Below are 23,874 nucleotides of genomic sequence, written 5' to 3'. Positions count from 1 at the left end.
CCGACCATGCTGCCCGACTCAACTAAAGCCCCCTACCCTTCATGTGACCATATCCCTCTATTCACATCCTATTCATTTATTTGTCAAGACGCCCCTTAGAAGTCACCATTGTATCTGCTTCCATGACCTCCCCCGGCAGCAAGTTCCAGAAACCCATCACCCTCTGTGTAAAATACTTGCCTCGTATATCTCCTTTAAACCTTGCCCCTCGCACCTTAAACCTATGCCCCCTAGTAATTGACTCTTCCACCTTGGGAAAAAGCTTCTGACTATCCACTCTGTCCATGCCCCTCATAATATTGTAGATTTCCATCAGGTCGCCCCCTCAACCTCTGTCATTCCAGTGAGAATAAACCAAGTTTCTCCAACCTCTCCTCATAGCTAATGCCCTCCATATCAGGCAACATCCTGGTAAATCTTTTCTCCAAAGCCTCCACATCCTTCTGGTAGTGTGGCGACCAGAATTGAACACTGTATTCCAAGTGCAGCCTAACTAAGGTTCTATAAAGCTGCAACATGACTTGCCAATTTTTAAACTCAACGCCCCGGCCGATGAAGGCAAGCATGCCATATGCCTTCTTGACTTCCATCCCCACCTGCATTGCCACTTTCCATGACGTGTGTACTTGTACACCCAGATCCCTCTGCCTATGAAGACTCTTAAGGGTTCTGCCATTTACTGTATATTTCCTCTCTGTATCAGACCTTCCAAAATGCATTACCTCACATTTGTCCGGATTAACCTCCATCTGCCATCTCTCCGCCCAAGTCTCCAACCAATCTATATCTTGCTGTATCCTCTGATGGTCCTCATCGTTATCCGCAAATCCACCAACCTTTGTGTTGTGCGCAAACTTACTAATCAAACCAGTTACATTTTCCTCCAAATCATTTATATATATATATGACAAACAGCAAAGGTCCCAGCACTGATCCCTGAGGAACGCCACTTGTCACAGCGCTCCATTAAGAAACATTGGTCATGCTAAATTCACCCTCAGTGTACCTAGACAGGTGCCAGAGTGTGGTGGCTAGGGGAATTTCACAGTAACTTCATTGCAGTGTTAATGTAATGTAAGCCTACTTTTTATTTGCATTAGCATCAAGTGTACTTCCTGTGGGAAATGTTTTATAGCATTCACATCCTGAGCCTGTGTTGATGGCTGACTGAGTGAAGCTTGTTGACAAATCAGATTCCAAGTTGGGGAGAGGCCAGGTTATCAAGGGCAGGAAAAGACCAAAGGAAATAACTAATGTTCTTTCTCTTACTTACACTTCTTTTTCAAATGATTATTCAATTATGATTTTCCTTCCTAAGAATAAGATACTTTACCCAATTCGATGCAACAATTTACATATTTTTGCAAATGTGTTTGTCAAGTCTGCTACTTTGAAAAGAGGCTGGTGGCACAGTGGTTAGCACTGGCTCATGCGCCAGGGACCCGGGTTCGATTCCCGGCTTGGGTCACTGCCTGTGTAGAGTTTGCACATTCTCCCCGTGTCTGCGTGAGTTTTCTCAGGGTGCTCCAGTTTCCTCCCACAGCCCAAGGATGTGCGGGGTAGGTGGATTGGCCATGCTAAATTGACCCTTAGTGTCAGGGGGACTAGCTCGGGTAAATGCATGGGGATAGGGGCTGGGTGGGATTGTGGTCCATGCAGACTCGATGGGCTGAATGGCCTCCTGCACTGTAGGATTCTACGAGGCAGATATGTTAGATACAAGATGTCTAAGATATCTGTTTATAGTTGAATGTGTAGTAATTTAGTATAAAACAGTGGAATATTTTGTCAGATTCTGGTTGATATTTTGCTTTGTTTCTGCAGGCGCCAGGTGGAGTGGGAAGCTGCCAGTAATCTAATAGAAGGCATTTGTTTAACCCTTCAAAGGCAGCCAATCATTTCATTCCTACCACATCTCAGGTCACTGATTAATGTTTGTGTCAATTTGGTGAGTAGCCGGTAATCAGTGAAATTTAACCTACACCTGTCAAACTTTAATAATGGGTGGAATCTTCAGTCCCACCAGCAGCAGGAGGCATGGTGGACAGGGGAACTCAATTTGATGTGAGGTCAGAAATCAGTTTCCCTTTGGTGGGATGAACATTTGGAATTCTGGCCTTGGATACTTTCAAAGCGAGCCAAGCTTCCTGACAAACAATATTGGGAAGCAGTTTTGCATGCTTCAGTATATCGCACATCCTCATTAAAAGACCACCTCGCTGCAATTAAATTCCCCTCCAGTCAGGAATTAGAGTTTTCACTTTTATGACTGCATATAAGTGGTGTGCACCTGGTTAGCTTGACTTCTTCAATAAATTAGAGGTGAGTTGATGCTTCTTTCACTTCCTTGGAGACCGTTCACAGCCTGACTAATCCTGGGTGGCTGTAGGATATGCTACTCAGAGGCTGGAGATGGGAGTCAGGGAAGGATGGGTGAAGAAGTAGGGTAGAGCAGAGGTTGAGCGTGAAGGGGGTAAGAGGGAGATATGTTGGAAGGGTGGAGAGGAAGCTGGACAAAAGAGGCAGGCTAAGAGAGGAAGCAGAGCAGATTGTCCAGGGAAAAAGGGATTGGGGAGGAGACTGTCCAAATAATTTGACTGTAGTAGGAAGGCAGACTGTCTCAGAAGGAAGGGAGGCAGTGAGGGAGTGCAAGGGTACAGTGACCTGGGATGGAGATCCTGTGGTTGGGTGGGGGAAGAGAGTTTAAGTGCAGGGATAGAGAGAGAGAGATGGTCCTAGAGGGCAGAGTCAGTGCTGCCAACAGTGGGGTCCTGGGGGTTGAACTAAGGTTACTAAACAGTGGAGGGGACAGGAATATTCACAGGTGGGGAGTTGGGGGGAGTGGGGAGTGGGATGTGGTAGGGTGGCAGGTCCAAGGTAATAGCTGGGTAGGAGAAGGGAGTCATGGGGTAAGTCAAGAAAGAAGACTACACATGTGGCTCAGATAACAGGAGGGATCAAGATCAGGGTGTGCATGGGGATGGTAACGAGTGGGAAATTCGAGGGGAGGGAAGGCATGTAGAGGATCCAGGATAATGGGGGAGGTTGAAGGCTAAAATGGGAAAGGGATGATTATTTTGGGTGGTTTAATGCTCATCGGGTAAGTTGGTGGGCGACAGGTCGAGTGCAGAAGGTGCTGGAGCAAGTTTCAAAACTAGCATGCACCATTCTTCAAGTCTAAACAATGCAACGCATTCCCTGTAAATCTGCGATATCTTGAAATGAGAAGACGGTCTTTTTGGGTGGGTGGAGTTGAAGATCAGCATAATTGGCCAACTAAAGGGACACCCTCATAATCATGAGGCAACAGGATGACAACCATGCTTAGTTGTGTTCTCCACAGAGAGCAAGCTTTCTCCTGACGCATGGATCTCATAACATCAAGATCCCAGCAAGGTTTGGAGCTGCCGTTTACCATTTGCCATCTGAGGCAGGGAAACGGTGAATGCCTTCAGGGGGCTGGACTGGTGGATGACAGCAAACCTGTGACTCTAAACCTCCGTCCTCCCAGGTGAATGGATATGGATGACGAGAGTTCATGTGGTTATTCTTTCGATGCTGTCAGAGAAATAGGGCCTATTTTACCATTTTAATTTTAAGTGCTGGGCAGACTTGAAATTGGGAGTGTTTCAGATCCGACTTTTAGACCCATTCTGAGACAGTCTGAGACACCCATACACACTCTGCCTGCAAAAATATCAGCGAGTCCGAATCGTGCTGCACAAGCCTGTGGGCGGGGCTTAACGTACCTGGAACCCTGCAGCTCACACAGTGTACCCACTCTGGTGTGACAATGTTGCAGAAGATAGAAGGACTTTGGTGGAGGGTGGGGGTGGGGGTGGAACCCACAGACACAAGCCCCTAGCGACTGAACTGCCTGGTGATCAGGGCCTCCCCAGCCGTCCTCGCATGCCTCATTTCAGCTGCCAACACATCAGTGCCTGAGTGGTGTTCTTCGGTGTGCTCTTCCTCACCTTCCTCCTCCTCCTCTTGCACAGTGGTTAGCATTGCTGCCTCACAGCGCCAGGGACACGGGTTTGATTCGCAGCTTGGTTCACTGTGTGGAGTTTGCATGTTCTCCCCGTGTCTGCGTGGGTTTCATCTGGGTGCTCCGGTTTCCTCCCACAGTCAGAAAGATGTGCAGGTTAAATGGATTGGAAATGTTAAATTGCCCCTTAGTGTCAGGGGAACTAGCCAGGATAAATACATGGGGTTATGGGGATCGGGCCTGAGTGGGATTGTGGTTGGTGCAGACACAATGGGCCAAATGGCCTCCTTCTGCACTGTAGGATTCTATGACACTGCTGGACATTTCTGTGCATAGGTACTAACCTCTGCTGTGGCCTTCATCCAGGCCATCATGGTCAGGTGGGAGGGCCTCCAACTGCCAATCCAGGGAAACAGCAACTCCCACCTTTCCTGAACTGATGAGAGATGCTTTTCCAGTGAGGCTTCATTGAACCGTTAGGCTGCACATTGTTTTCTTTTCAAAGAGATGTTCGGTGTTGGATGACAGCCAGACAGACGCACCTGGCATGCAATGAGTGAATGGTTGTACTGGTGCCCTTCAAATATGACGCCCGAAATGTCGATCCCATGGCTGCCCCGACGTTAGACTCGTCATGCTCCGCACAGATGTATATGGAATGAACTGACCAGTGCATGATAGTGTGTGGTCAGCAGGGAGTAATTGCTCCCTGCAGAAATTACTCCCAATTCCTTAGCTGCCACCAAACCTGGACTCCAGAACAGAGGGTTCATCCCAATAGCTTCAAATATATCAACAGAGCTCTCCTAATGATGCACTAATGATAAGTCAGACAGAAAGCCTCAGCTTAAATTCCCATTCACTACTAAAGCACTACAATTGGTCTCAGACTAGAGAGGGGAGAATGTAATCACTCACGTTCCCCATTTGTGAATGTTGTTTCTGGCTGGAAACCTACGTGTCTGGATACCAGGTAGGCCTGTTCCAGGATCGGGCTGGGAAGCGGGGTTTTATGTAATAGGCCGAATGGCCCAGGCTGGAGAGCCCGCTGCCTTCATGACTTGTCCCAATTAAATCCGGAGCAGCAAGGGTTGATAATGCCCTTCCTGACCTGAGACCAGTGACCCCATTAAATGGCCACTTGAGGGCTTCAACCCCTGCTGCTGGTTGAATGCCAATGGCAGATGAGGGCTATACCACGTGGGCAAGCTCTCTGGTAAACCCTGGTGGACATGCCCCTAGGCGATGGGAGTGGAATCCTCCTCTACAGGCACCCTGTATCCAACAGAGAGACCCACCAGCAGCAAGGTGGGTGAATAACACCGCCCCCCCCCCCCCCCCCCCCCCACCCACCTCCCACTCCACTTTTACATTGACTCCCTTCCCTATGCCCCAAATTCATCAAGGGCTGCCTGACTGACCTCATCTTATTAACTATTTTCCGAGGCTACAATGGCGATCCTTCTGCAAAGGCATACTGCAGTACTGACAGTGACCAGAAGTCCTGGTAGTGCTGTCAGTACTGGATAGCTACCCGCCTCTGATGGGCTGGCAGCACTCAGAGGTGGTAAATTTCACCTATAGGCTCCAGGAACCGCAATGGCATGCAGCAGACTGACCAGGATTTAATTGTATCTGGGTTCTCAGAAATGACCACGACTGGGTTGAACAGGTAGGCCCACCACCTCAATCATTAAATTCCTCCGTTGGGGGTTTGCAAACAATGGGCTGAACATCTTAATGGTCTTCAAAGATGAGAAATTAATTCTACTACAGAATTGTAGGCCAACAAACATCATCTTCAGGTGAGAAAAACAGGAGAAAATTTATAATAAAGATGGCATCATAGCTGTAGCCACCTCCTTCTGGATGTATTTGATACTTTTCTTTCCTTCACCCACCATCAATTACGACTTCTCAGCTATCCTTTGCATTGATCTATCTGACTTCTGACTTCTATTCGTGCTGGAGTCACTGGTCAATGAACAAGATCAGGAAATCAAGATATTTTCTTGCTCTTAATACCAGGGTGCTGAGACAAATTTTAGTGTCCTGAGTACTGGGAATAAATTCTGGGATTATATCTGATCTGTTTGCCTCAGTTAAATCTGTAGCTGAGGTGTCATAGCAGTCCTACTTCCATCTAAACCTTAGCAACTCCAAATTTCTCTTTGGAAGTCAGCTAGTTTCATACTTATTTATTATAAGCATGAAAATGAAATAGGACTCTGAACAAATAAATGTATAAAGTAAACATTGCTCCTATTTTTAGTTATTTACAGAAAAGTATCAAACAAAAAAAACTTAGGAAAAGGTACCCGTCTGAATGACCACAATGAGGAATAAACACTTTCTTTTTGTTATTTATAGGTAATGGGTGTTGTTGGACCATCCAGTGTTGCTGATGGTCTACCTCTTCTACACTTGAGTCCATATCTTTCTCCACCTCTACCTTTCAGCACAGCAGTTGTTAGACTTGTGGCTTTACAGATTCAGGTACTGTTATTTAGTTGCTTAAGATCTTGAAGGTAAATTTCCTGGGTGCAGGGATGGGGGTAAAGGGGAGGGGGTGTTCTCCCAATTTCCTGCTAACTACAACAGGATTCCTGGAGATTTAACAAAGAACAAAGAGAAGTATAGCACAGGAACAGGCCCTTCTGCCCTCCAAACCTGTGCCCATCACGATGCCTGAACTAAACTAAAAAAAAACTTCTGCCCTTACTCAGTCCGTATCCCTCTATTCCCTCCCTATTCATGTACCCATCCAGGTGCCTCTTAAATGTTGCTAATGTGCCTGCTTCCACCCCCTCTTCTGGCAGAGCATTCCAGGCACCCATCACTCTCTCTGTGTGAAAAATGTCCCCCGCATATCTCCCTTAAACATTCCCCTTCTCACCTTGAACTTGAGCCCCCTTGTGATTGACAATTCTACCCTGGGAAAAAGCCTCTGACTACCCACCCTGTCTATGCCTCTCAATTTTGTAGATCTGTCTCAGGTCTCCCCTTAGCCTCCATCTTTCCAGTGAAAACAATCCTAGTTTATTCAACCTCTCCTCATAGGCAACACCCTTGAGACCAGGCATCATCCTGGTGAACCTTCTTTGTACTCTCTCCAAAGCTTCCAATTCCTTCTGGTAGTGCAGCGACAAGAACTGCACGCAATACTCCAAATGCAGCCTAACCAAGGTTTTCTAAAGCTGCAACATGATTTGCCAACTCTTGTACTCAATGCCCCAGCTGATGAAGGCAAGCATGCCATATGCCTACTTAATCACCTTGGCCCCTTGTGTTGCCACTTTTAGGGAATTGTGGTCTGCACACTCAGATCCCTCTGTATGTTAATGTTCCTAAATGTTCTGCCACTTACAGTATAATTCACAGCTAAATTCGATCCTCCAAAATGCATCACCTCCCATTTGTCGAAATTAAATGCCATCTGCCATTTCTGTGCCCAAGTCTCCAATCTATCTATATCCTGTTGTATCCTCTGACAATCCCCGGCACTATCAATAACTCCACCAATCTTCGTATCATCCTCAAACTTACTAATCAGACCACCCACATTTTCCTCCAGATCATTTATATATACTACAAACAACAGAGGTCCCAGCACTGATCGCTGCGGAACACCACCAGCTACAGATCTCCATTCTGAAAACACCCTTCCACTGCTACACTCTGTCTTCTATAACGCATTCTAATCAATATTCTGTAACTTGATTTTGTGTCTGTGCCCTGTTTGAGAGCACATTTCCACTCCATCTGATGAAGGAGCAGCGCTCCGAAAGCTTATGGTATTTGCTACCAAATAAACCTGTTGGACTTTAACCTGGTGTTGTAAGACTTCTTACTGTATTCTATAACCAAGCCAGTCCTGTATCCAACTAGCCAGCCCAACCCCATGTGATTTTAGTTTTTGTATCAGTCTGCCATGTGGGACCTTGTCAAATGCCTCACTAAAGTCCATATAAACTATATCCACAGCCCTTCCCTCATCAATTTTCTTCAAAAAACACAATCAAGTTGGTTAGACATGACCTTCCCTGTCCAAAACCATTCTACCTGTCACTAACTAGTTCATTTTCTTCAAAATGTGCATATATCTTGTCCCTCAGTATCTTATCCAAAAGCTTCCCCACCATTGACATCTGGCTCACCGGCCTACAAATTCCTGAATTTATCCCTGTCTTCTTTCTTAAACAGGGAACAACATTGGCTATTCTCCAGTCTTCTGGAACTTTGCCTGTAGTCAAAGAGGAGGTGAAGATATCTGTTAAGGACCCAACTATTTCTTGCTTCCCGCAGTAATCTGGAACAGGTCCCAGCCCCGGGGACTTGTCTACCTTAATGCAATACTTCCTCCTTCGATATATTGACATTCTTCAGAGCGTTCACACACCTATCACGGTAGCACAGTGGTTAGCATTGCTGCTTCACAGCTCCAGGGTCCTGGGTTCGATTCCCGGCTCGGGTCACTGTCTGTGTGGAGTTTGCACATTCTCCTCGTGTCTGCGTGGGTTTCCTCCGGGTGCTCCGGTTTCCTCCCACAGTCCAAAGATGTGCGGATTAGGTTGATTGGCCAGGTTAAAAATTGCCCCTTAGAGTCCTGAGATGCGTAGGTTAGAGGGATTAGCAGGTAAAAATATGTGGGGGTAGGGCCTGGGTGGGATTGTGGTCGGTGCAGACTCGATGGGCCGAATGGCCTCCTTCTGCACTGTAGGGTTTCTATGATTCTATCCTTGACCTCAATATCTGTCATGTTCTTCTCCTTGGTGAATGATACAAAGTACTCATTAAGGATCCCACCCACTTTCTGTGGCTACACGCATAGCTTCCCTCCATTGTCCTTGAGTGGGCCTACTCTTTCCCTTGCTACCCTGTTGCTCCTAATATATGCATAAAAAGCATTGGGATTTGCTAAAGACATTTCATGACTTGTTTTAGCCCTCCTAATTCCATGTTTAATATAAATGTAACATTTTTCCAGAGTTTCCACCACAGTGACATTGAGAGAATCCTGTGTAAATTCTCCAGTGGTACTTTGTACAAGCAGAACAATATTGCTGGATAATAGAAACAAAACATCATGTAACCACATATGCAAAGGCAAATATAACATGTTGAAAGAGTTTCTTCGACATTTCAGTTCACTGTTTAAGGGACTTTTTCAACAGAAGCTTTAGGGAAAATAGGCCATACAGATTAAGATGGAGAAATCAGTTAAAGTAAATTAAATATATATTTTTATTAAATGTTTTATTTAATTTTCAGCACAAAATTAAACGAATGTTGTAAAACTGAAATAAAATTAGATAATTTTGAAAATACATAGCTAGTGATAAATATTGGAGAATATCAAATCTTAAAAAGCTTAGTCTCATGGGGCGGCACGGTAGCACAGTGGTTAGCATTGCTGCTTCACAGCTCCAGGGTCCTGGGTTCGATTCCCGGCTCGGGTCACTGTCTGTGTGGAGGTTGCATATTCTCCTCGTGTCTGCGTGGGTTTTCTCCGGGTGCTCCGGTTTCCTCCCACAGTCCAAAGATGTGCGGGTTAGGTTGATTGGCCAGGTTAAAAATTGCCCCTTAGAGTCCTGAGATGCGTAGGTTAGAGGGATTAGCAGGTAAATATGTGGGGGTAGGGCCTGGGTGGGATTGTGGTCGGTGCAGACTCGATGGGCTGAATGGCCTCCTTCTGCACTGTAGGGTTTCTATGATTTCTATGAAGTTGGAGAGTTATTTTAACCAGTGAACAAGCAAATCTAGTTAAGTTTCTCCACTAAAAATTGCCTGTTTTATACCACTGAAGTCAACAGAAAGTAAAATAGACACTTAGAACAGTCATCATCATTAGGGAAATAGTACTCAGCAAACTTCTGGGATTCAAGGCAGACAAGTCCCCAGGGCCTGATGGCCTACATCCTATTAAAGGAAATGCAGCCTCACCAATAACTTATACAACTGGAACATAATGTCCCAACTCCTTTATTCAGTGTCCTGGCTGATGAAGGCCAGTGTACTAAATGCCTTTTTCACCACCCTGTTTACCTGTGACACCACTTTCAACGAACTATGTACTTGTACTGCTAGATCCCTCTGTTCCTCAACACTCCCCAGGACCCTACCATTCACTGTCTAAGTTCTACCCTGGTTTGACTTTCCAAAATGCAACACCTCACACTTATCTGTATTGAAATCCATTTGCCAATCCAATAGACAGAATGGAGTAGCAAGCACTGATTTTTTTAAACCATAGACTATTCATTTTAATGCCTTGATAGGCTGACAGTTCAATTGTGTTCATCCACTTTTTATACACATTCATGTCTACTTTTCATAGAGCACTTGACCTCTCCCAAAGGACAACCTAGCTCTCCCAAAGCTGTTCTATCCAAAGGGTTCTCTACCTCTCCAAAGAACTCTGACAGCTTTAAACCTTCTGAAAGATCTAAAGCTCACAAGTCATGTATTGGACATCCCACAAGCGAAAATTGGATCTGTTTGAAAGCAGCTGCACATTTACATGTTCAGCTGTCTCTGAACCACAGATGACTGAACTAAAATCTGTCCCAGTTCCCCATACCTCCCTCCCCCCATTACCCCGCAAGAGGATGATGGAGGCTGGGTTTGGGGATGGGATTCCAGAATCAGAACTCCAGTGTGAGTTTTGCCAAGCCGAAGACTCTCTCAATCATTGAGAAAATTCAGGTTTATATGTTTCTAGCCATGGGACTTCTCCTTTTTATACCTAAAGACTACAATCAACAACAATTTATATTCTATTATAGAGTTATTTAAAATGTGTTTAGAGCTATTTAAAATATTTTAAGTGAAGATTTTTTTTCATGAAAGGCTTTAAAAGAAGACTTCCCCTTAAGCCATGTGATTTCCCCATTTACCAACCAGGAGAGAAGGGAAGGAATGCTGCTGAATCTTCTGATACCGTTTGTGCTAACAGTTGGAACTGGGAGCAAAGGTCTGTTATTACAATTATATTTAAAAGCAGTATTATCACATTTACATATCTTGTTTTCTATTTAGTTTAAAAGAGGAAAATAAATCACACACACATCAGGAAAACGAAATTTGCTGTAAGTTATAGAACAACTTTCCACCAACAAAAAAATCAGGAATTACATGAAGATTGACAGAAAATGTTTTAATAGCAGCAAGTCATCATTTTTGTCTGGTTTTGTTTTCTTAAAGCACAACTTCTGTTTCAACAATAAATATTATTGGTTGAGCACCAAATTCTCTATTCTCGCTGGCAGCGGCAATGGCTAGAGAGTTTCAGCCATAATTTATGGGGAGGTGGTGGCACAGTGATATTGTCACTTGACTAGTAATCCAAAGACCCAGGACAATGCTCTGGGGCCCTGGGTTTGAATTCCACCATGGCAGATGGAATTTAAAAACTCAATAAAGTATCTGAAATTAAAAGTCTAATGATGACTCGGAAACTATTGTTGATTGTTGTAAAAATCCATCTGGTTGACTAATGTCCTTTAGGGAAGGAAACCTGCTATCCTTAACTGATCTGGCCAACATGTGACTCCAGATGTGGTTAACTCTTAAATGCCCCTCTGAAATGGCCTAGCAAGCCACTCAGTTGTATTCAACCACTACAAATGGAACAAAAAGGAATGAAACTGATGAGCCACCAGCATCGACCTAGACACCAGAAACGACAACAGCAAACCCAGCAAAGTCCTCCTTACTAACATCTGGGGCGTGTGCCAAAATTTGGAGAGCTGTCTCACGAACTAGTCAAGCAATAGTCTGATACCGTCATACTCACAAAATTATACGTTAAAGATAATGTCCCAGACACCACTATTACCATTCCTGGGTACGTTCTCACTCCCCGGCAGGACAGACCCTGCAGAGGTGGCAGCACAGTGTTATATACAGTTGGAAGGGAGTTTCTCTGGAAGTCCGGAACATCGACTCTGGAGTCTCAAGGCACCAGGTCGAACATGGGCAAAGGTAACTCCTGTTGATTACTTTTACCGTTCCCCCCTCAGCTGATGAATCAGTACTCCTCCATGTTGAACGCCACTTGGAGGAAGCAATGAGGGTGGCAAAGGCACAGAATGTATTCTGGGTGGGAGGGGCACTTCAATATCCATCACCAAGTGTGGTTCAGTAGAACCACAGACCGAGCTGGCCAAGTCCTGAAGGACTGGGATTGTGGCAGATGATGACGGAGCCAGCAAGAGAGAAAAACATACTTGACCTCATCGTCATCAACCTGCCTACCACAGATGCATCTGCCCATGACAGTATCAGTAGGAGTGACCACTGCATAGTCCTTGTGGAGACAAAGTTCCATTTCACATAAAGTGACTAGTGGTGTTCTGCAGGGCTCTGTACTGGGACCTCTGCTGTTTGTGATATATATAAATGATTTGGAGGAAGATGTAGCTGGTGTGATCAGTAAGTTTGCGGACGATACAAAGATTGCTGGAGTTGCGGATAGTGATGAACATTGTCAGAGAATACAGCAGGATATAGATAGGCTGGAACATTGGGCGGAGAAATGGCAGATGGAATTTAATCCAGATAAATGCGAAGTGATGCATTTTGGTAGATCTAATGTAGGGGGGAGCTATACAATAAATGGCAAAACCATCAGGAGTATAGACACACAGAGGGACCTGGGTGTACAAGTCCACAGATCCTTAAAGGTGGCAGCACAGGTGGAGAGGGTGGTCAAGAAGGCATATGGCATGCTTGCCTTTATTGGACAGGGCATAGAATATAAAAGTTAGCATATGATGTTGCAGCTGTATAGAACGTTGGTTAGGCCACATTTGGAATACTGCATCCAGTTCTGGTCGCCACACTACCAGAAGGACGTGGAGGCTTTGGAGAGAGTACAGAAAAGGTTTACCAGGATGTTGCCTGGTATGGACGGTCTTAGCTATGAGGAGCGATTGGGTAAACTGGGGTTGTTCTCTCTGGAAAGACGGAGGATGAGGGGCGACCTAATAGAGGTGTATAAAATTATGAAGGGCATAGATAGGGTGAACAGTGGGATGCTTTTTCCCAGGTCGGGGGTGACGAACACATGGGATCACGGGTTCAAGGTGAGGGGGGCAAAGTTCAACACAGATGTCAGGGGGACGTATTTTACACAGAGGGTGGTGGGGGCCTGGAATGCACTGCCAAGCAAGGTGATTGAGGCGGACACGCTGGGATCGTTTCAGACTTATCTAGATAGCCACATGAACAGACTGGGAATAGAGGGATACAAACGAATGTTCTAGTTGGGCACATGAGCGGCACAGGCTTGGAGGGCCGAAGGGCCTGTTCCTGTGCTGTATTGTTCTTTGATCTGTCCCCCATGCTAAATGGGATAAACTTCAAACATCAAGCAACTCAAGACTGGGCATCTAGGAGGCGCTATGAGTCATCAGCTGCAGCAAAACTGTACTGTACTAACCATAACCTGTAACCTCATGGCCTGGCATATTCCCCACTCTACTATTAACACCAAGGCAGAGGATCACCCCTGGTTCAATGAAGAGTGCAGGAGGGCATGCCAGGAGCAACACCATGAATAGCTGAAAATTAGGTGTCAACCTGGTGAAGCTACAACACAGGGCTACCTGCATTCCAAACAGCAGTACCTTCCAAATCACGACCACTACCATATAGAAGGACAAGAGCAGCAGATAGCTGGGGACACCAACACCTGGAGATTCCCCTCCAAATCACTTACCATACTGAGTTGGAAATGTATTGCCACCGTTCTTTTATTGTTGCGAGGTCAAAATCCTGGAACTCCCTCCCTAACAGCACTGTGGGTGTACCTATGCCTCAGAGACTACAGTGGATCAAGAAGGCAGCTCACCATCATCTTCTCATCGCTAGTGCCCTTGAGAAGATGATGATGAGCTGTCTTCTTGATCCACTGCAGTCTCTGAGGCACAGGTACACCCACAGTGCTGTTAGCCAGCAATGCCCACATTCCATAAAAAGGGAATTAAACGGCACTACTTTTTTAAAAAGGTAGCTTGTGTTTGTAGAAAGTGTTGTATTGATCTACCAATAATGATCCAGCCCCTCTAGCCATACAATATTAGACTTCAAATTAGTGTACCTCCATCCCAAACACCAGAGTTAGCCCCAGGTGAGTTCCGACTTCTGTATGCCAGGTTGTTCCAGATGGAATTCTGGACTAGTGTGTTTTCCCACAGGTATTGCGGAGAATTGGCCGTGGGTGGATGATTCCAGTCGGGCCTTCATCTGCATCCCATTAGCGGCATGCAAATCTTTTCACGCTGGCCTCCAGCAGGTTTCCCAATCTGCCATGGCAGGCAACAGTGGAAGATTCCATGAAATTCATGCCACATAAACTGTTTGTTGAATTTCTGCCAAATTCTTTCCCCACCCCTCCGCCCACCATGGCACCCACCGGTGGGGCCATGGGAGAGTTCCGACCATAGTTCCTGTTTGTATATCAACTGAGATTGTGTTAAGATCTATGCTTCAAATTGGCTACTCTCCCAGCTGAAAGAGATAAACTTGAAGGTGGAAAAGCAGAGTAAAGGGATAAAGATTAGATGTGGAGCAATTCTGTTGGTAAATTTATCATTTAAGAATTTACTCATCAACTGATGTTGCATTTGTGCTTTCTTGATTTGAAATAAAACTAGTAATACGAATGGTAGTGTGAACATTCTCTCACTGGTAATTTACCAAAATTCGCTGGACTCTGGGTTCATTCCCGCAAAACAGCAAATGTGACGCCACTGTTTAAAAAAGGAGGTAGACAAAAGGCAGGTTAGCTTAACTTCTGTAGTAGGGAAAATGCTTGAATCTACCATCAAGGAAGAAATAGCGAGACATCTGGATATAAATTGTCCCATTGGTAAGACACAGCATGGCTTCATGAAGGGAAGGTCATGTTTGACTAATTTGGTGGAATTCTTTGAGAACATTACATGTGCAGTGGACAATGGGGAACCTGTGGATGTGGTGTATCTGGATTTCCAGAAGGCATTTGACAAGGTGCCGCACCAAAGACTGCTACATAAGATAAAGGTGCACAGTGTTACGGGTAATGTATTAGCATGGATAGAGGATTGGTTAACTAACAGAAAGCAAAGAGTGGGGGTAAATGGGTGTTTTTCTGGTTGGCGATCAGTGACTAGTGGTGTACCTCAGGGATCAGTGTTGGGACTGCAATTGTTTACGATTTACATAGATGATTTGGAGTTGGGGACCAAGTGTAGTGTGTCAAAATTCGCAGATGACACTAAGATGGGTGGAAGAGTAAAGTGTGCAGAGGACGCTGAAAGTCTGCAAAGGATATAGATAGTCTAAGTGAGCGGGCAAGGGTCTGGCAGATGGAGTACAATGTTGGTAAATGTGAGGTCATCCATTTTGGTAAGAATAACAGCAAAATGGACTATTATTTAAACGGTAAAAAATTGCAGCATGCTGCTGTGCAGAGGGATCTGGGTGTCCTTGTGCAGGAATCACAAGGAGTTGGTTTGCAGGTGCAACAGGTAATTAAGAAGGCAAATGGAATTTTGTCCTTCATTGCCAAAGGGATGGAGTTTAAAAACAGCGAGATTATGTTGCAGCTGTATAAGGTGCTGGTGAGGCCACACTTGAGTACTGTGTACAGTTTTGGTCTCCTTACTTGAGAAAGGATGTACTGACACTGGAGGGGATGCAGAGGAGATTCACTAGGTTGATTCCGGAGTTGAGAGGGTTGGTTTATGAGGAGAGACTGAGTAGACTGGGGCTCTACTCATTGGAATTCAGAAGAATGAGGGGAGATCTTATAGAAACATATAAGATTATGAAGGGAATAGATAAGATAGAAGCAGGGAAGTTGTTTCCACTGGCAGGTGAAACTAGAACGAGGGACATAGCCTCAAAATAAGAGGAAGCAGATTTAGGACTGAATTGAGGAGAAACTTCTTCACACAAAGGGTTGTGAATCTGTGGAATTCCCTGCCCAGTGAAGCAGTTGAGGCTACCTCATTGAATGTTTTTAAGTCAAGGGTAGATAAATTTTTGAACAGTAAAGGAATTAAGGGTTATGGTGAGCGGGCGGGTAAGTGGAGCTGAGTCCACAAAAAGATCAACCATAATCTTATTGAATGGCGGAGCGGGCTCGAGGGGCCAGATGGCCTTCTCCTGCTCCTAGTTCTTATGTTCTTATGTTCACTGGCAAAACAAATATCTGATGCTTAAATGATTGTTAAAGTGACAATTTTCCTCTGTGGAATAGATAGCCCTAACTTGGAGCAGCCTGAGGTTTTCCTGCTGTTACAGACTGTAATCAATATCCTCCTTCCACCACGAATCATCAGCACATCTCGTAGCAAGAACTTTATGCTGGAGAACTCCCCAGCACATTGCTCTACCCCTGGGGATGCTGGAAAGGACCTGCGGCGGGAAGGATTGGCGGAGTCCACAAGTCAGGCAGCTTACTTAGGTAATGTTGGAGAGCATTTTATTGTCAGCAAGTAAATTAAACAAAATAGTTTTAAGCAGACTTGAAACAAGTATTCATTACAGAGTTATAAAAAGAATTGAAACTTTTATTACCAAATTGAATCTCACTAGCAGTCAGTCATTGGCATTATTGAAGTTAAGCTGATTTAATATTATACTATCTACTAACTGTGCCCTACTAACGACCATGAGGCAAATATATATTTTACATATTATTTACACTCATATTTGAGTGTGTGTCTTATATATACAAACACACATTGCCCAGAAACAACTTCAGACAAATATTTTAGTTGAATAATTTATATAAAGAAATGACAACAAGGCTGAAAAGATTAGAGATAAAATGACCTAACTGAGGAAGTGGAACTAGATGTTCTGAGGCATGGGTTTAAAAGCATATGAATTAAAAGAGGAATGTAAGGCTGCATAATGTTCCATTGTTATGAAATTCAGTGAAAGAATATGCCCAGTGAAGAGATTACTGGGATTGGTTGTCATTTTTCCTTGATGAGAATCCATGTTCAATCATAGAGAATGCAGAAGGAGGCCATTCGGCCCATTGAGTCTGCACCAACCACAATCCCACACAGGCCATATTCCCGTAACCCCACAAATTTACCCTGCTAATCCCCCTGACACGAGGCTCAATTTAGCATGGCCAATCCAACTAACCCACACATCTTTGGACTGGAGGAAGAACATGTAGGATTGCAAATTTTAAGTTTGAAGATGATTCAATAGGAAAATACATATGGTAGATTTAATAAAATAGAATCCCACAGTGCAAAAGGAGGCCATTCAGCCCATCGAGTCTGCACTGATCACAATCCCAACCAGGCCCTATCCCCATAACCCTATGCATTTACCCTAGCTAATCCCCCTGACACTAAGGGGAAATTTAGCATGACCAATCCACCTAATCCGCACATTTTTGGACTGTGGGAGCACCCGGAGGAAACACACAGACACGGAGAGAACATGCAGACTCCGTGCAGACAGTGACCCAAGCCAGGAATCGAACCCGGGTCCCTGGCACTATGAGGCAGCAGTGCTAACCACCATGTGGTTAGCCACCTATGCCACCATGCCGCCCTGATACAAAATTGCTGGGAATCCTGAGAATAACAATGAATTAATTCAGACAACAAGCTTTTGCTTATACTGTGTCTGGACGCATCTCAAATTGGACCCTTTAATTTTCACAGCATAATGTTCATACTTGGTGCTTCTTTGAGTAAGAGTAACTTAAGTGATTCCACATTGTCAGCAGGGAGGTGTGCTGAAAGGGAGCATGCATCTTGCACTCTTCAATCGGGACTCTCCACTGCTATCCCTGGCTCACCACCTCCTCTTGCTAACTCGGAGTGTGTGTAACAGGCAGCAAATGAGAAGCCAGCAATCTGGCTTTTCAGTCCTACCAAGCTTTGTGTATCTGAGCTGGCAAACAATTTGTTTGAGTCCATTGATGGTGCACTCTTTGAGTGAATGACCTCCTCTGAGGAGTCTTCTTCCAGCTGCGCCATCTCCAATGGGGCACTTGATGTGTCCATGGGAGATGAAAATAATGATTTAGAACTGTCAAAATAAGAAGGTCTGAGTCAAGTCATACTTGTGCATATGACAATATTTCACTATGGTTACTGGCATGAAGTCAATATGAGTAACTGATGCATGCCATGTGGGTGTGTGATATTTTATTCTGAAACCAGGTAACTGGAAGATCCCCATCTCTTAATGGCTAGTCATTCCAATTCAATTGATCTCCAGTGCTACCTCTTCTGCTGTTCTCAATATGGAGATGGCTGGAGGGCCACTCCTGTTGCCTGCCTCTCCCTGATAGTCTATACTCACTTCTGCAAAGAGGGAAAGAAGAGACATATAAGTAAGAGAAATGCAATTTGTTGATTGGATGGACGAACAACATTTATGTGGGCTAACTGTGAGAGATAGTTTGACATTACATTGACATGCAGGTGAGTGTCAGTTGTGGACAGTCAGATGAAAAATTGATGTGAAAAGCATGTACAGGAGTAGGTTTAGAAAAGATGTGGGAGTGGGGCACTGCCAATATTCTTTCCTAACTTGATTAGAGCATTAAACCTCTTCCAGCACTTTACCTGGGTATATTGCACCACATTCTTGCAGCTGAACTTTCCAGTCACACCAACTTGTCCTCTGAAGCTGATTTCTCTCTCTGTTTCATGGAGAACAGAATCTCTCTGTGGGCCCTTACAGTGCAAAGTATCAACCCTAAGGAGGCATCATTGAATTAAAGTGCTGCCTTGCAACTTTTTGGCTCCATTGTTGTAGGTTTTTCTGTGTAGTATTTCCTGAATGCTCCTTTAAAGAGCAGGGTCCTTTAAATATATCATCTGAAATAGATTAATGTAGGTTATCATCGCGCCTGCTAACACTAATTGGTCAGGAAACCCCAAACATAGATGCTATTGCAATGATTGGATTAAAAAGTCACTGACAAATTATCTGCGGAAACTTCCGAATTCCCTGCTGCTAGTGAGTCAAAATATTGAAAATGTCATTAGCTTAAAATAGTCACTACAGAATGTAAGGATAGAGTTTAAAAGTGCTTTCTTTGCATCAAGTGTTGGAGCATAGAATCTTTTGCCAAAGAGCAGTGGAAGGAGAGAGCAATGCATCTTTTAAGATTCAATAAATCTTTGATGCAAAGGAGATGTAAGGACTGTGATGAGAACACAAGTTTGGATTTCTCTAACAAGAGCCAGCAGACACTGATGGAGTGAATTATCTCCTTCCGTGCTGTGAATGTTTAATTCTTTCCCACTTTTTTCTCTCTCTCCAACCTCTCAGCAGTAATTTCAGTGCTGGGCTGAACACTACAATTATTATCATTAGCAGGCAATGTGAAGTTTGTATGCTTTTGCACGGGCTCGGGTTTTTGTGCATTACAATCCTTTCATCCCCCCCCCCCCCCCCCCCCCGCCCCCATTACAAGCAATATCAAAATGCTCAGTGAAAAGCATTTAGTTCTATTCCAGGGGACTATAATACCCACTTCTTTCTAATTTTCCATCCAGGCTATTAAATCTAAATTATGATATTCTTTAAAGGGAGAGAGGAAAAATTAAAAGCTAAATCTGTGTTACTCATAGCACCCAGTAACAATTCTCACAACACCAGGTTAAAGTCCAACGTGAGTGATGAAGGAGCAGCGCTCTGAAAACTCGTGATTCCAAATAAACCTGTTGGACTTTAACCTGTGTTGAGACTTCTTACTGTGCCCACCCCAGTCCAACGCTGGCATCTCCACATCATAGTGCCCAGAAATATGTTAGACAAAATTAAATTTTAGTAATGGCCTTATCATTTACTTCTTATTTGTCTCTCTATTTTAAATGTTCCTATGCCTGTTAGCATTAAAGGTGATCCTTGTCTGCTTTGAGCGTCATTTGGGAAGTCAATGGTACAAGCTCAGTTTGCAAGTCAAAGAAATGGCACTGCGAAAGGTCGGAGGTCTTGCCATGTGGGATTTCATTGACTTTATAGTGAGGACAAGAATCCCTATCTTCGTTCTTCTGCGTCCTTTTATCCAATGTAAGGTAAAGAAAATTCTCAATAATTTTTCCAACAGTGGATTTTTTTTTAAAATGGATGTGGTAATTGTGTTGAATCAGCTTCAGCATATTAAACTACATAAATAATCATGTAATCTATGGATATTCTGCAATGTTTTCTATAATAGTTTGTTATATTCAAATACAAAGGGGAAGAATTTCCACTTTAGCCACAATTCAGGCGGATATTGTGCTTCTTCCTGCTTCTTCCTGGCCTGCATTTTTGCCTTTCATGGCTTGATGTATGATTGAACAAAATTTGCTGCCACCAACACCATGGGCTACAAATGCTTTTAAAGTCTATAGCCATCAGTGCCTTCTGTTAGTCTGCCCACGACTCCACTTGCTTCTGACACAAGTGTTGCAAATGCCAAGAGATAAATCTCTTGTTTCATGAGAGTTTCAGCCGGTATAGGGACTGTAATACCTACTTCTTTCTCATTTTCCATCCAGGCTCTTAAATCTAAATTATGATATTCTTTAAAGGGAGAGAGGAAAAATTAAAAGCTAAATCTGTGTTACTCATAGCACCCAGTAAAAACTCTCACAACACCAGGTTAAAGTCCAACGTGAGTGATGAAGGAGCAGCGCTTTAAAAACTCGTGATTCCAAATAAACCTGTTGGACTTTAACCTGTGTTGAGACTTCTTACTGTGCCCACCCCAGTCCAACGCCGGCATCTCCACATCATAGTGCCCAGTTACAGAGCTTCAATACAGTGCAATATCACTTAGTTGCACCTGAATTGTGAATGTTATATATTGCAGCAAGAACCTAAGAAGGGAGAAAATACTACATTTAAATAGGGGAAATGCCAAGAACTTTTTCTACAAAGGCAAATTTATGCTTGTTTTCTCTCTCGAATCCTTCCAGCTGTTAAGTCAACCAGCAGAAAATCATGAAGAAATGACTGCGCGGCATCATATTGTAGACCAGCTCGAGCGCCGGTTCATTCCAAGACCACTCTGCAAGAGTTCACTAGTCGCTGAATTTCATAGCGAATTAAAAATCCTGAAGGAGGCGGTGCACAGTGGATCAGGTAATGGTAGTCTAGGCAAAAATTTTCTTTTCTTGTGGATTACTGCAGATCACAAATAAAATGTGTCCTAATAGTTTAACCACGGCATACGAGTATCCTTAATTTGCCACTTAATTCAATCTCTGGTTAGAGAGCTTAAGATTGGAGAGCAGAAGATATCTGGAACTATTGTGATGATGAAGCGGTGTTGATCTCCTTAGGTTGAACTAATAGGAGTGCCTTTTGAAGGATGACATTCCTCCGTATATATATACATATATACAATGGGGCCAATTCTGCAGTGGCACTCTGCAGGAGAGTAATTGCAGCATGGGCACAGGAAGATCATGGAATTGGAAAAACCGGCCTAGTATTTGTTTCCTATTAGGCTGCAATTTAATGATCTGCTGAATCTTGTGTGTCTTAGAGTTTGCATGCCTTAACCCTCATCAAAGCTCATTAATTTGTCATTTTTTTGTTGTTGCTTAAGATAAAGCTTTGTTTTAAAGTGTTTAAACTACATAGTTGAAAGGGCTGCAGACCTTAGCAAATTTACCTAGCCGTCACTAATGATACTTGTCTCAGCTTGCTCAGGACCAGCTAGGAGCCAGTTACAGAAGTTTGCCATCTGCACCAATGATACCTGCAACCAGCTTGCAACAGTGGGACAGCTAGCTCAGTGATTGGCTCTCAACCGTTATGCCTCATGCTCATCTAACACTGTAATATTAATTCACGCGCTGCTTATATATGTATAAAACAATTGATTGCCAGATCAGTCACCATAGCCTGTCAGCATGGCCTGCACTTTCATCTACTCTCCCAATGAATAGAGTAAGACGGCTACCTAATATTACTGCACTGCTGCATTTCTCAGAGTACCAGAGGCCACAACTAACTTCAATATTACCAACGTTAATTTACATTCTCAGTGACCATGCTTGTGTTATCATAGTTTGATATGTGGAGTCTTTGAAAGATGGATCTGTGGTAAAGCTTTCAATTGTAAGTTTCAACTTGTGAGTTTATGCTCATTTAAAATGTGAGTATGCATGAATGCTGTGAAAGAACTTTAAGATTGTGTGAGGCCTTAGCATAGGCAAGCAATAAGTGCGAAACAGATTGGCAGGTAATATTTGTGGCAAGTAATTTGGGACATGGTTCTAATTCCTTAAAGTAAGCCATTGTCTCTTGCATCTGTTTCTAGGTCATACAGATACCATACACAGCATTGAGCTTGGCTGGCATGACTGTTTACACCATGCAATCGTTTACCTTTAAGTGGCTACATCCCATTAACTTTTCCCATCAGTCTTTAAATTTATCCTGGAAATCCAACTCCCAGCATTGGTCGCAGCACAGGAGCAGACTAATGCACACAGGGAATGCATTTGAATAATTTATATAACATAACTTTGCAAGTTCAGATGTGTACTAGTAATACACATTGTGCATAAGAAACAGTGTTCTCAGCACTGCAACAAGACTGCAGAATTGACCCCATATGTCTTGTTTGTGTTGCTCTGTGTTATTGTAAATGAATTTTGCAATAAAAGTCTAGAAATTAAGGATTATCGCCCTTAAAAGTTCACAAACAATAGAAAATCAGCATAAGGCTGTTTAATATCCTTGAAAAATATAAATTACAATAATAATTTCCATTTCTTGATGGCAATCACAACTATCATTAAGCAGTAAATCATTTTAGGGAATACATTTATGCTTAGGCATTCAGGGTATTTTACAATTTTCAAGCACAATTATGAAGGCAGCTCAGTAGTATCACCAACCTATTATGTACAGTTTTTCTTTTAAATACATGTCCTTTTACCTTGCCATATTATTAAATTTTGTCACCTTATGAATTGTTTACCACCATGTATCCTCCTTCCATTAAGAGTAAGCCATCGATTTTTGCACAACTGCCATCAGTATGCTTCCTGATCAGAACGTGAGTGAAATGAGTTGTCTCAGCGAGTATCTGATTGCTTGCGATAGAACTTATGGAACATGTCCAACTGAAATACACAGTAGGATGACCTTATCGTTTGGACACAAATCACTTTTGAGCTAGTGGTTTCCTTTCTATCCTAGGTAGAAGCTGTCCCCAGATGCAAACTGCTATAATTTCCCATTTTCCAGCACTCATCCTCTACACACTGAGAACAGGAAGCTGTGCCTATAGTTCTCCCATTGACTTATGCATTTTACTAATATTTTCTGGTCATTATATCTTTTTGTGCAAGACTCCTGTTACTGCCTTGCAGTTGATGACAATACTCTAATCAGAATCTTGCATTGCCATATTTGTCTCACATAACTTGTTCATTATATCTTTGCAGCATACCAAGGCAAACCTTCCATCAGCACTGTGGGAACCTCCACATCAGCTTACCGCTTGAGTCTGGCCACCATGTCTCGTTCAAACACGGGGACAGGCACTGTGTGGGAGCAGGACAGCCAGCCTTCTCATCAGGCCTCTCAGGACACACTAAGCAGGACTGATGAGGAGGATGGTGAAAGTGAGCATTTGTCATTAACAGAGCTTCAATTCAACTCGCATGTTATTTGCTTTTAGTAGATCAAACATGACAGTCTAATCATCATTTGCACTTTTTTCATTTCAACAGTCGTAATTTGTTTAGGCTATGAAAAGTAGCATGAGCTGCTGTTTTTGTATTTAATACAACATGAGGTCTAAGTTGAATTGTCTTTGAATGGTGCCTGCTATAATGTTGAATGCACCTCTGTATTTTACAATATTTTAAATCAATAAATTATTTGCCTATGCAATTCTT

General features: G+C 43.5%; 1 protein-coding gene across 1 annotated transcript in view; it reads left to right on the top strand.

Annotated features, from left to right (window-relative positions):
- The window catches only part of unc80 (unc-80 homolog (C. elegans)), a 505,340-nt gene that overhangs the window by 400,557 nt on the left and 80,909 nt on the right, over window positions 1–23,874 (top strand). Inside the window, exons 53-59 of the mRNA XM_078227718.1 lie at window positions 1,825–1,948; window positions 6,359–6,484; window positions 10,838–10,961; window positions 16,236–16,442; window positions 19,859–20,043; window positions 20,932–21,097; window positions 23,419–23,598. Coding sequence (XP_078083844.1) covers window positions 1,825–1,948; window positions 6,359–6,484; window positions 10,838–10,961; window positions 16,236–16,442; window positions 19,859–20,043; window positions 20,932–21,097; window positions 23,419–23,598 — 1,112 coding nt within the window. The remainder of the gene's footprint in view (window positions 1–1,824; window positions 1,949–6,358; window positions 6,485–10,837; window positions 10,962–16,235; window positions 16,443–19,858; window positions 20,044–20,931; window positions 21,098–23,418; window positions 23,599–23,874) is intronic.

This window comes from Mustelus asterias, chromosome 14, assembly GCF_964213995.1.
Source record: "Mustelus asterias chromosome 14, sMusAst1.hap1.1, whole genome shotgun sequence".
In the NCBI taxonomy this organism is placed as follows: domain Eukaryota; kingdom Metazoa; phylum Chordata; class Chondrichthyes; order Carcharhiniformes; family Triakidae; genus Mustelus; species Mustelus asterias.
The sequence above is the reverse complement of the archived record's forward strand: the minus strand, read 5'-3'. Positions and strand labels throughout refer to the sequence as shown.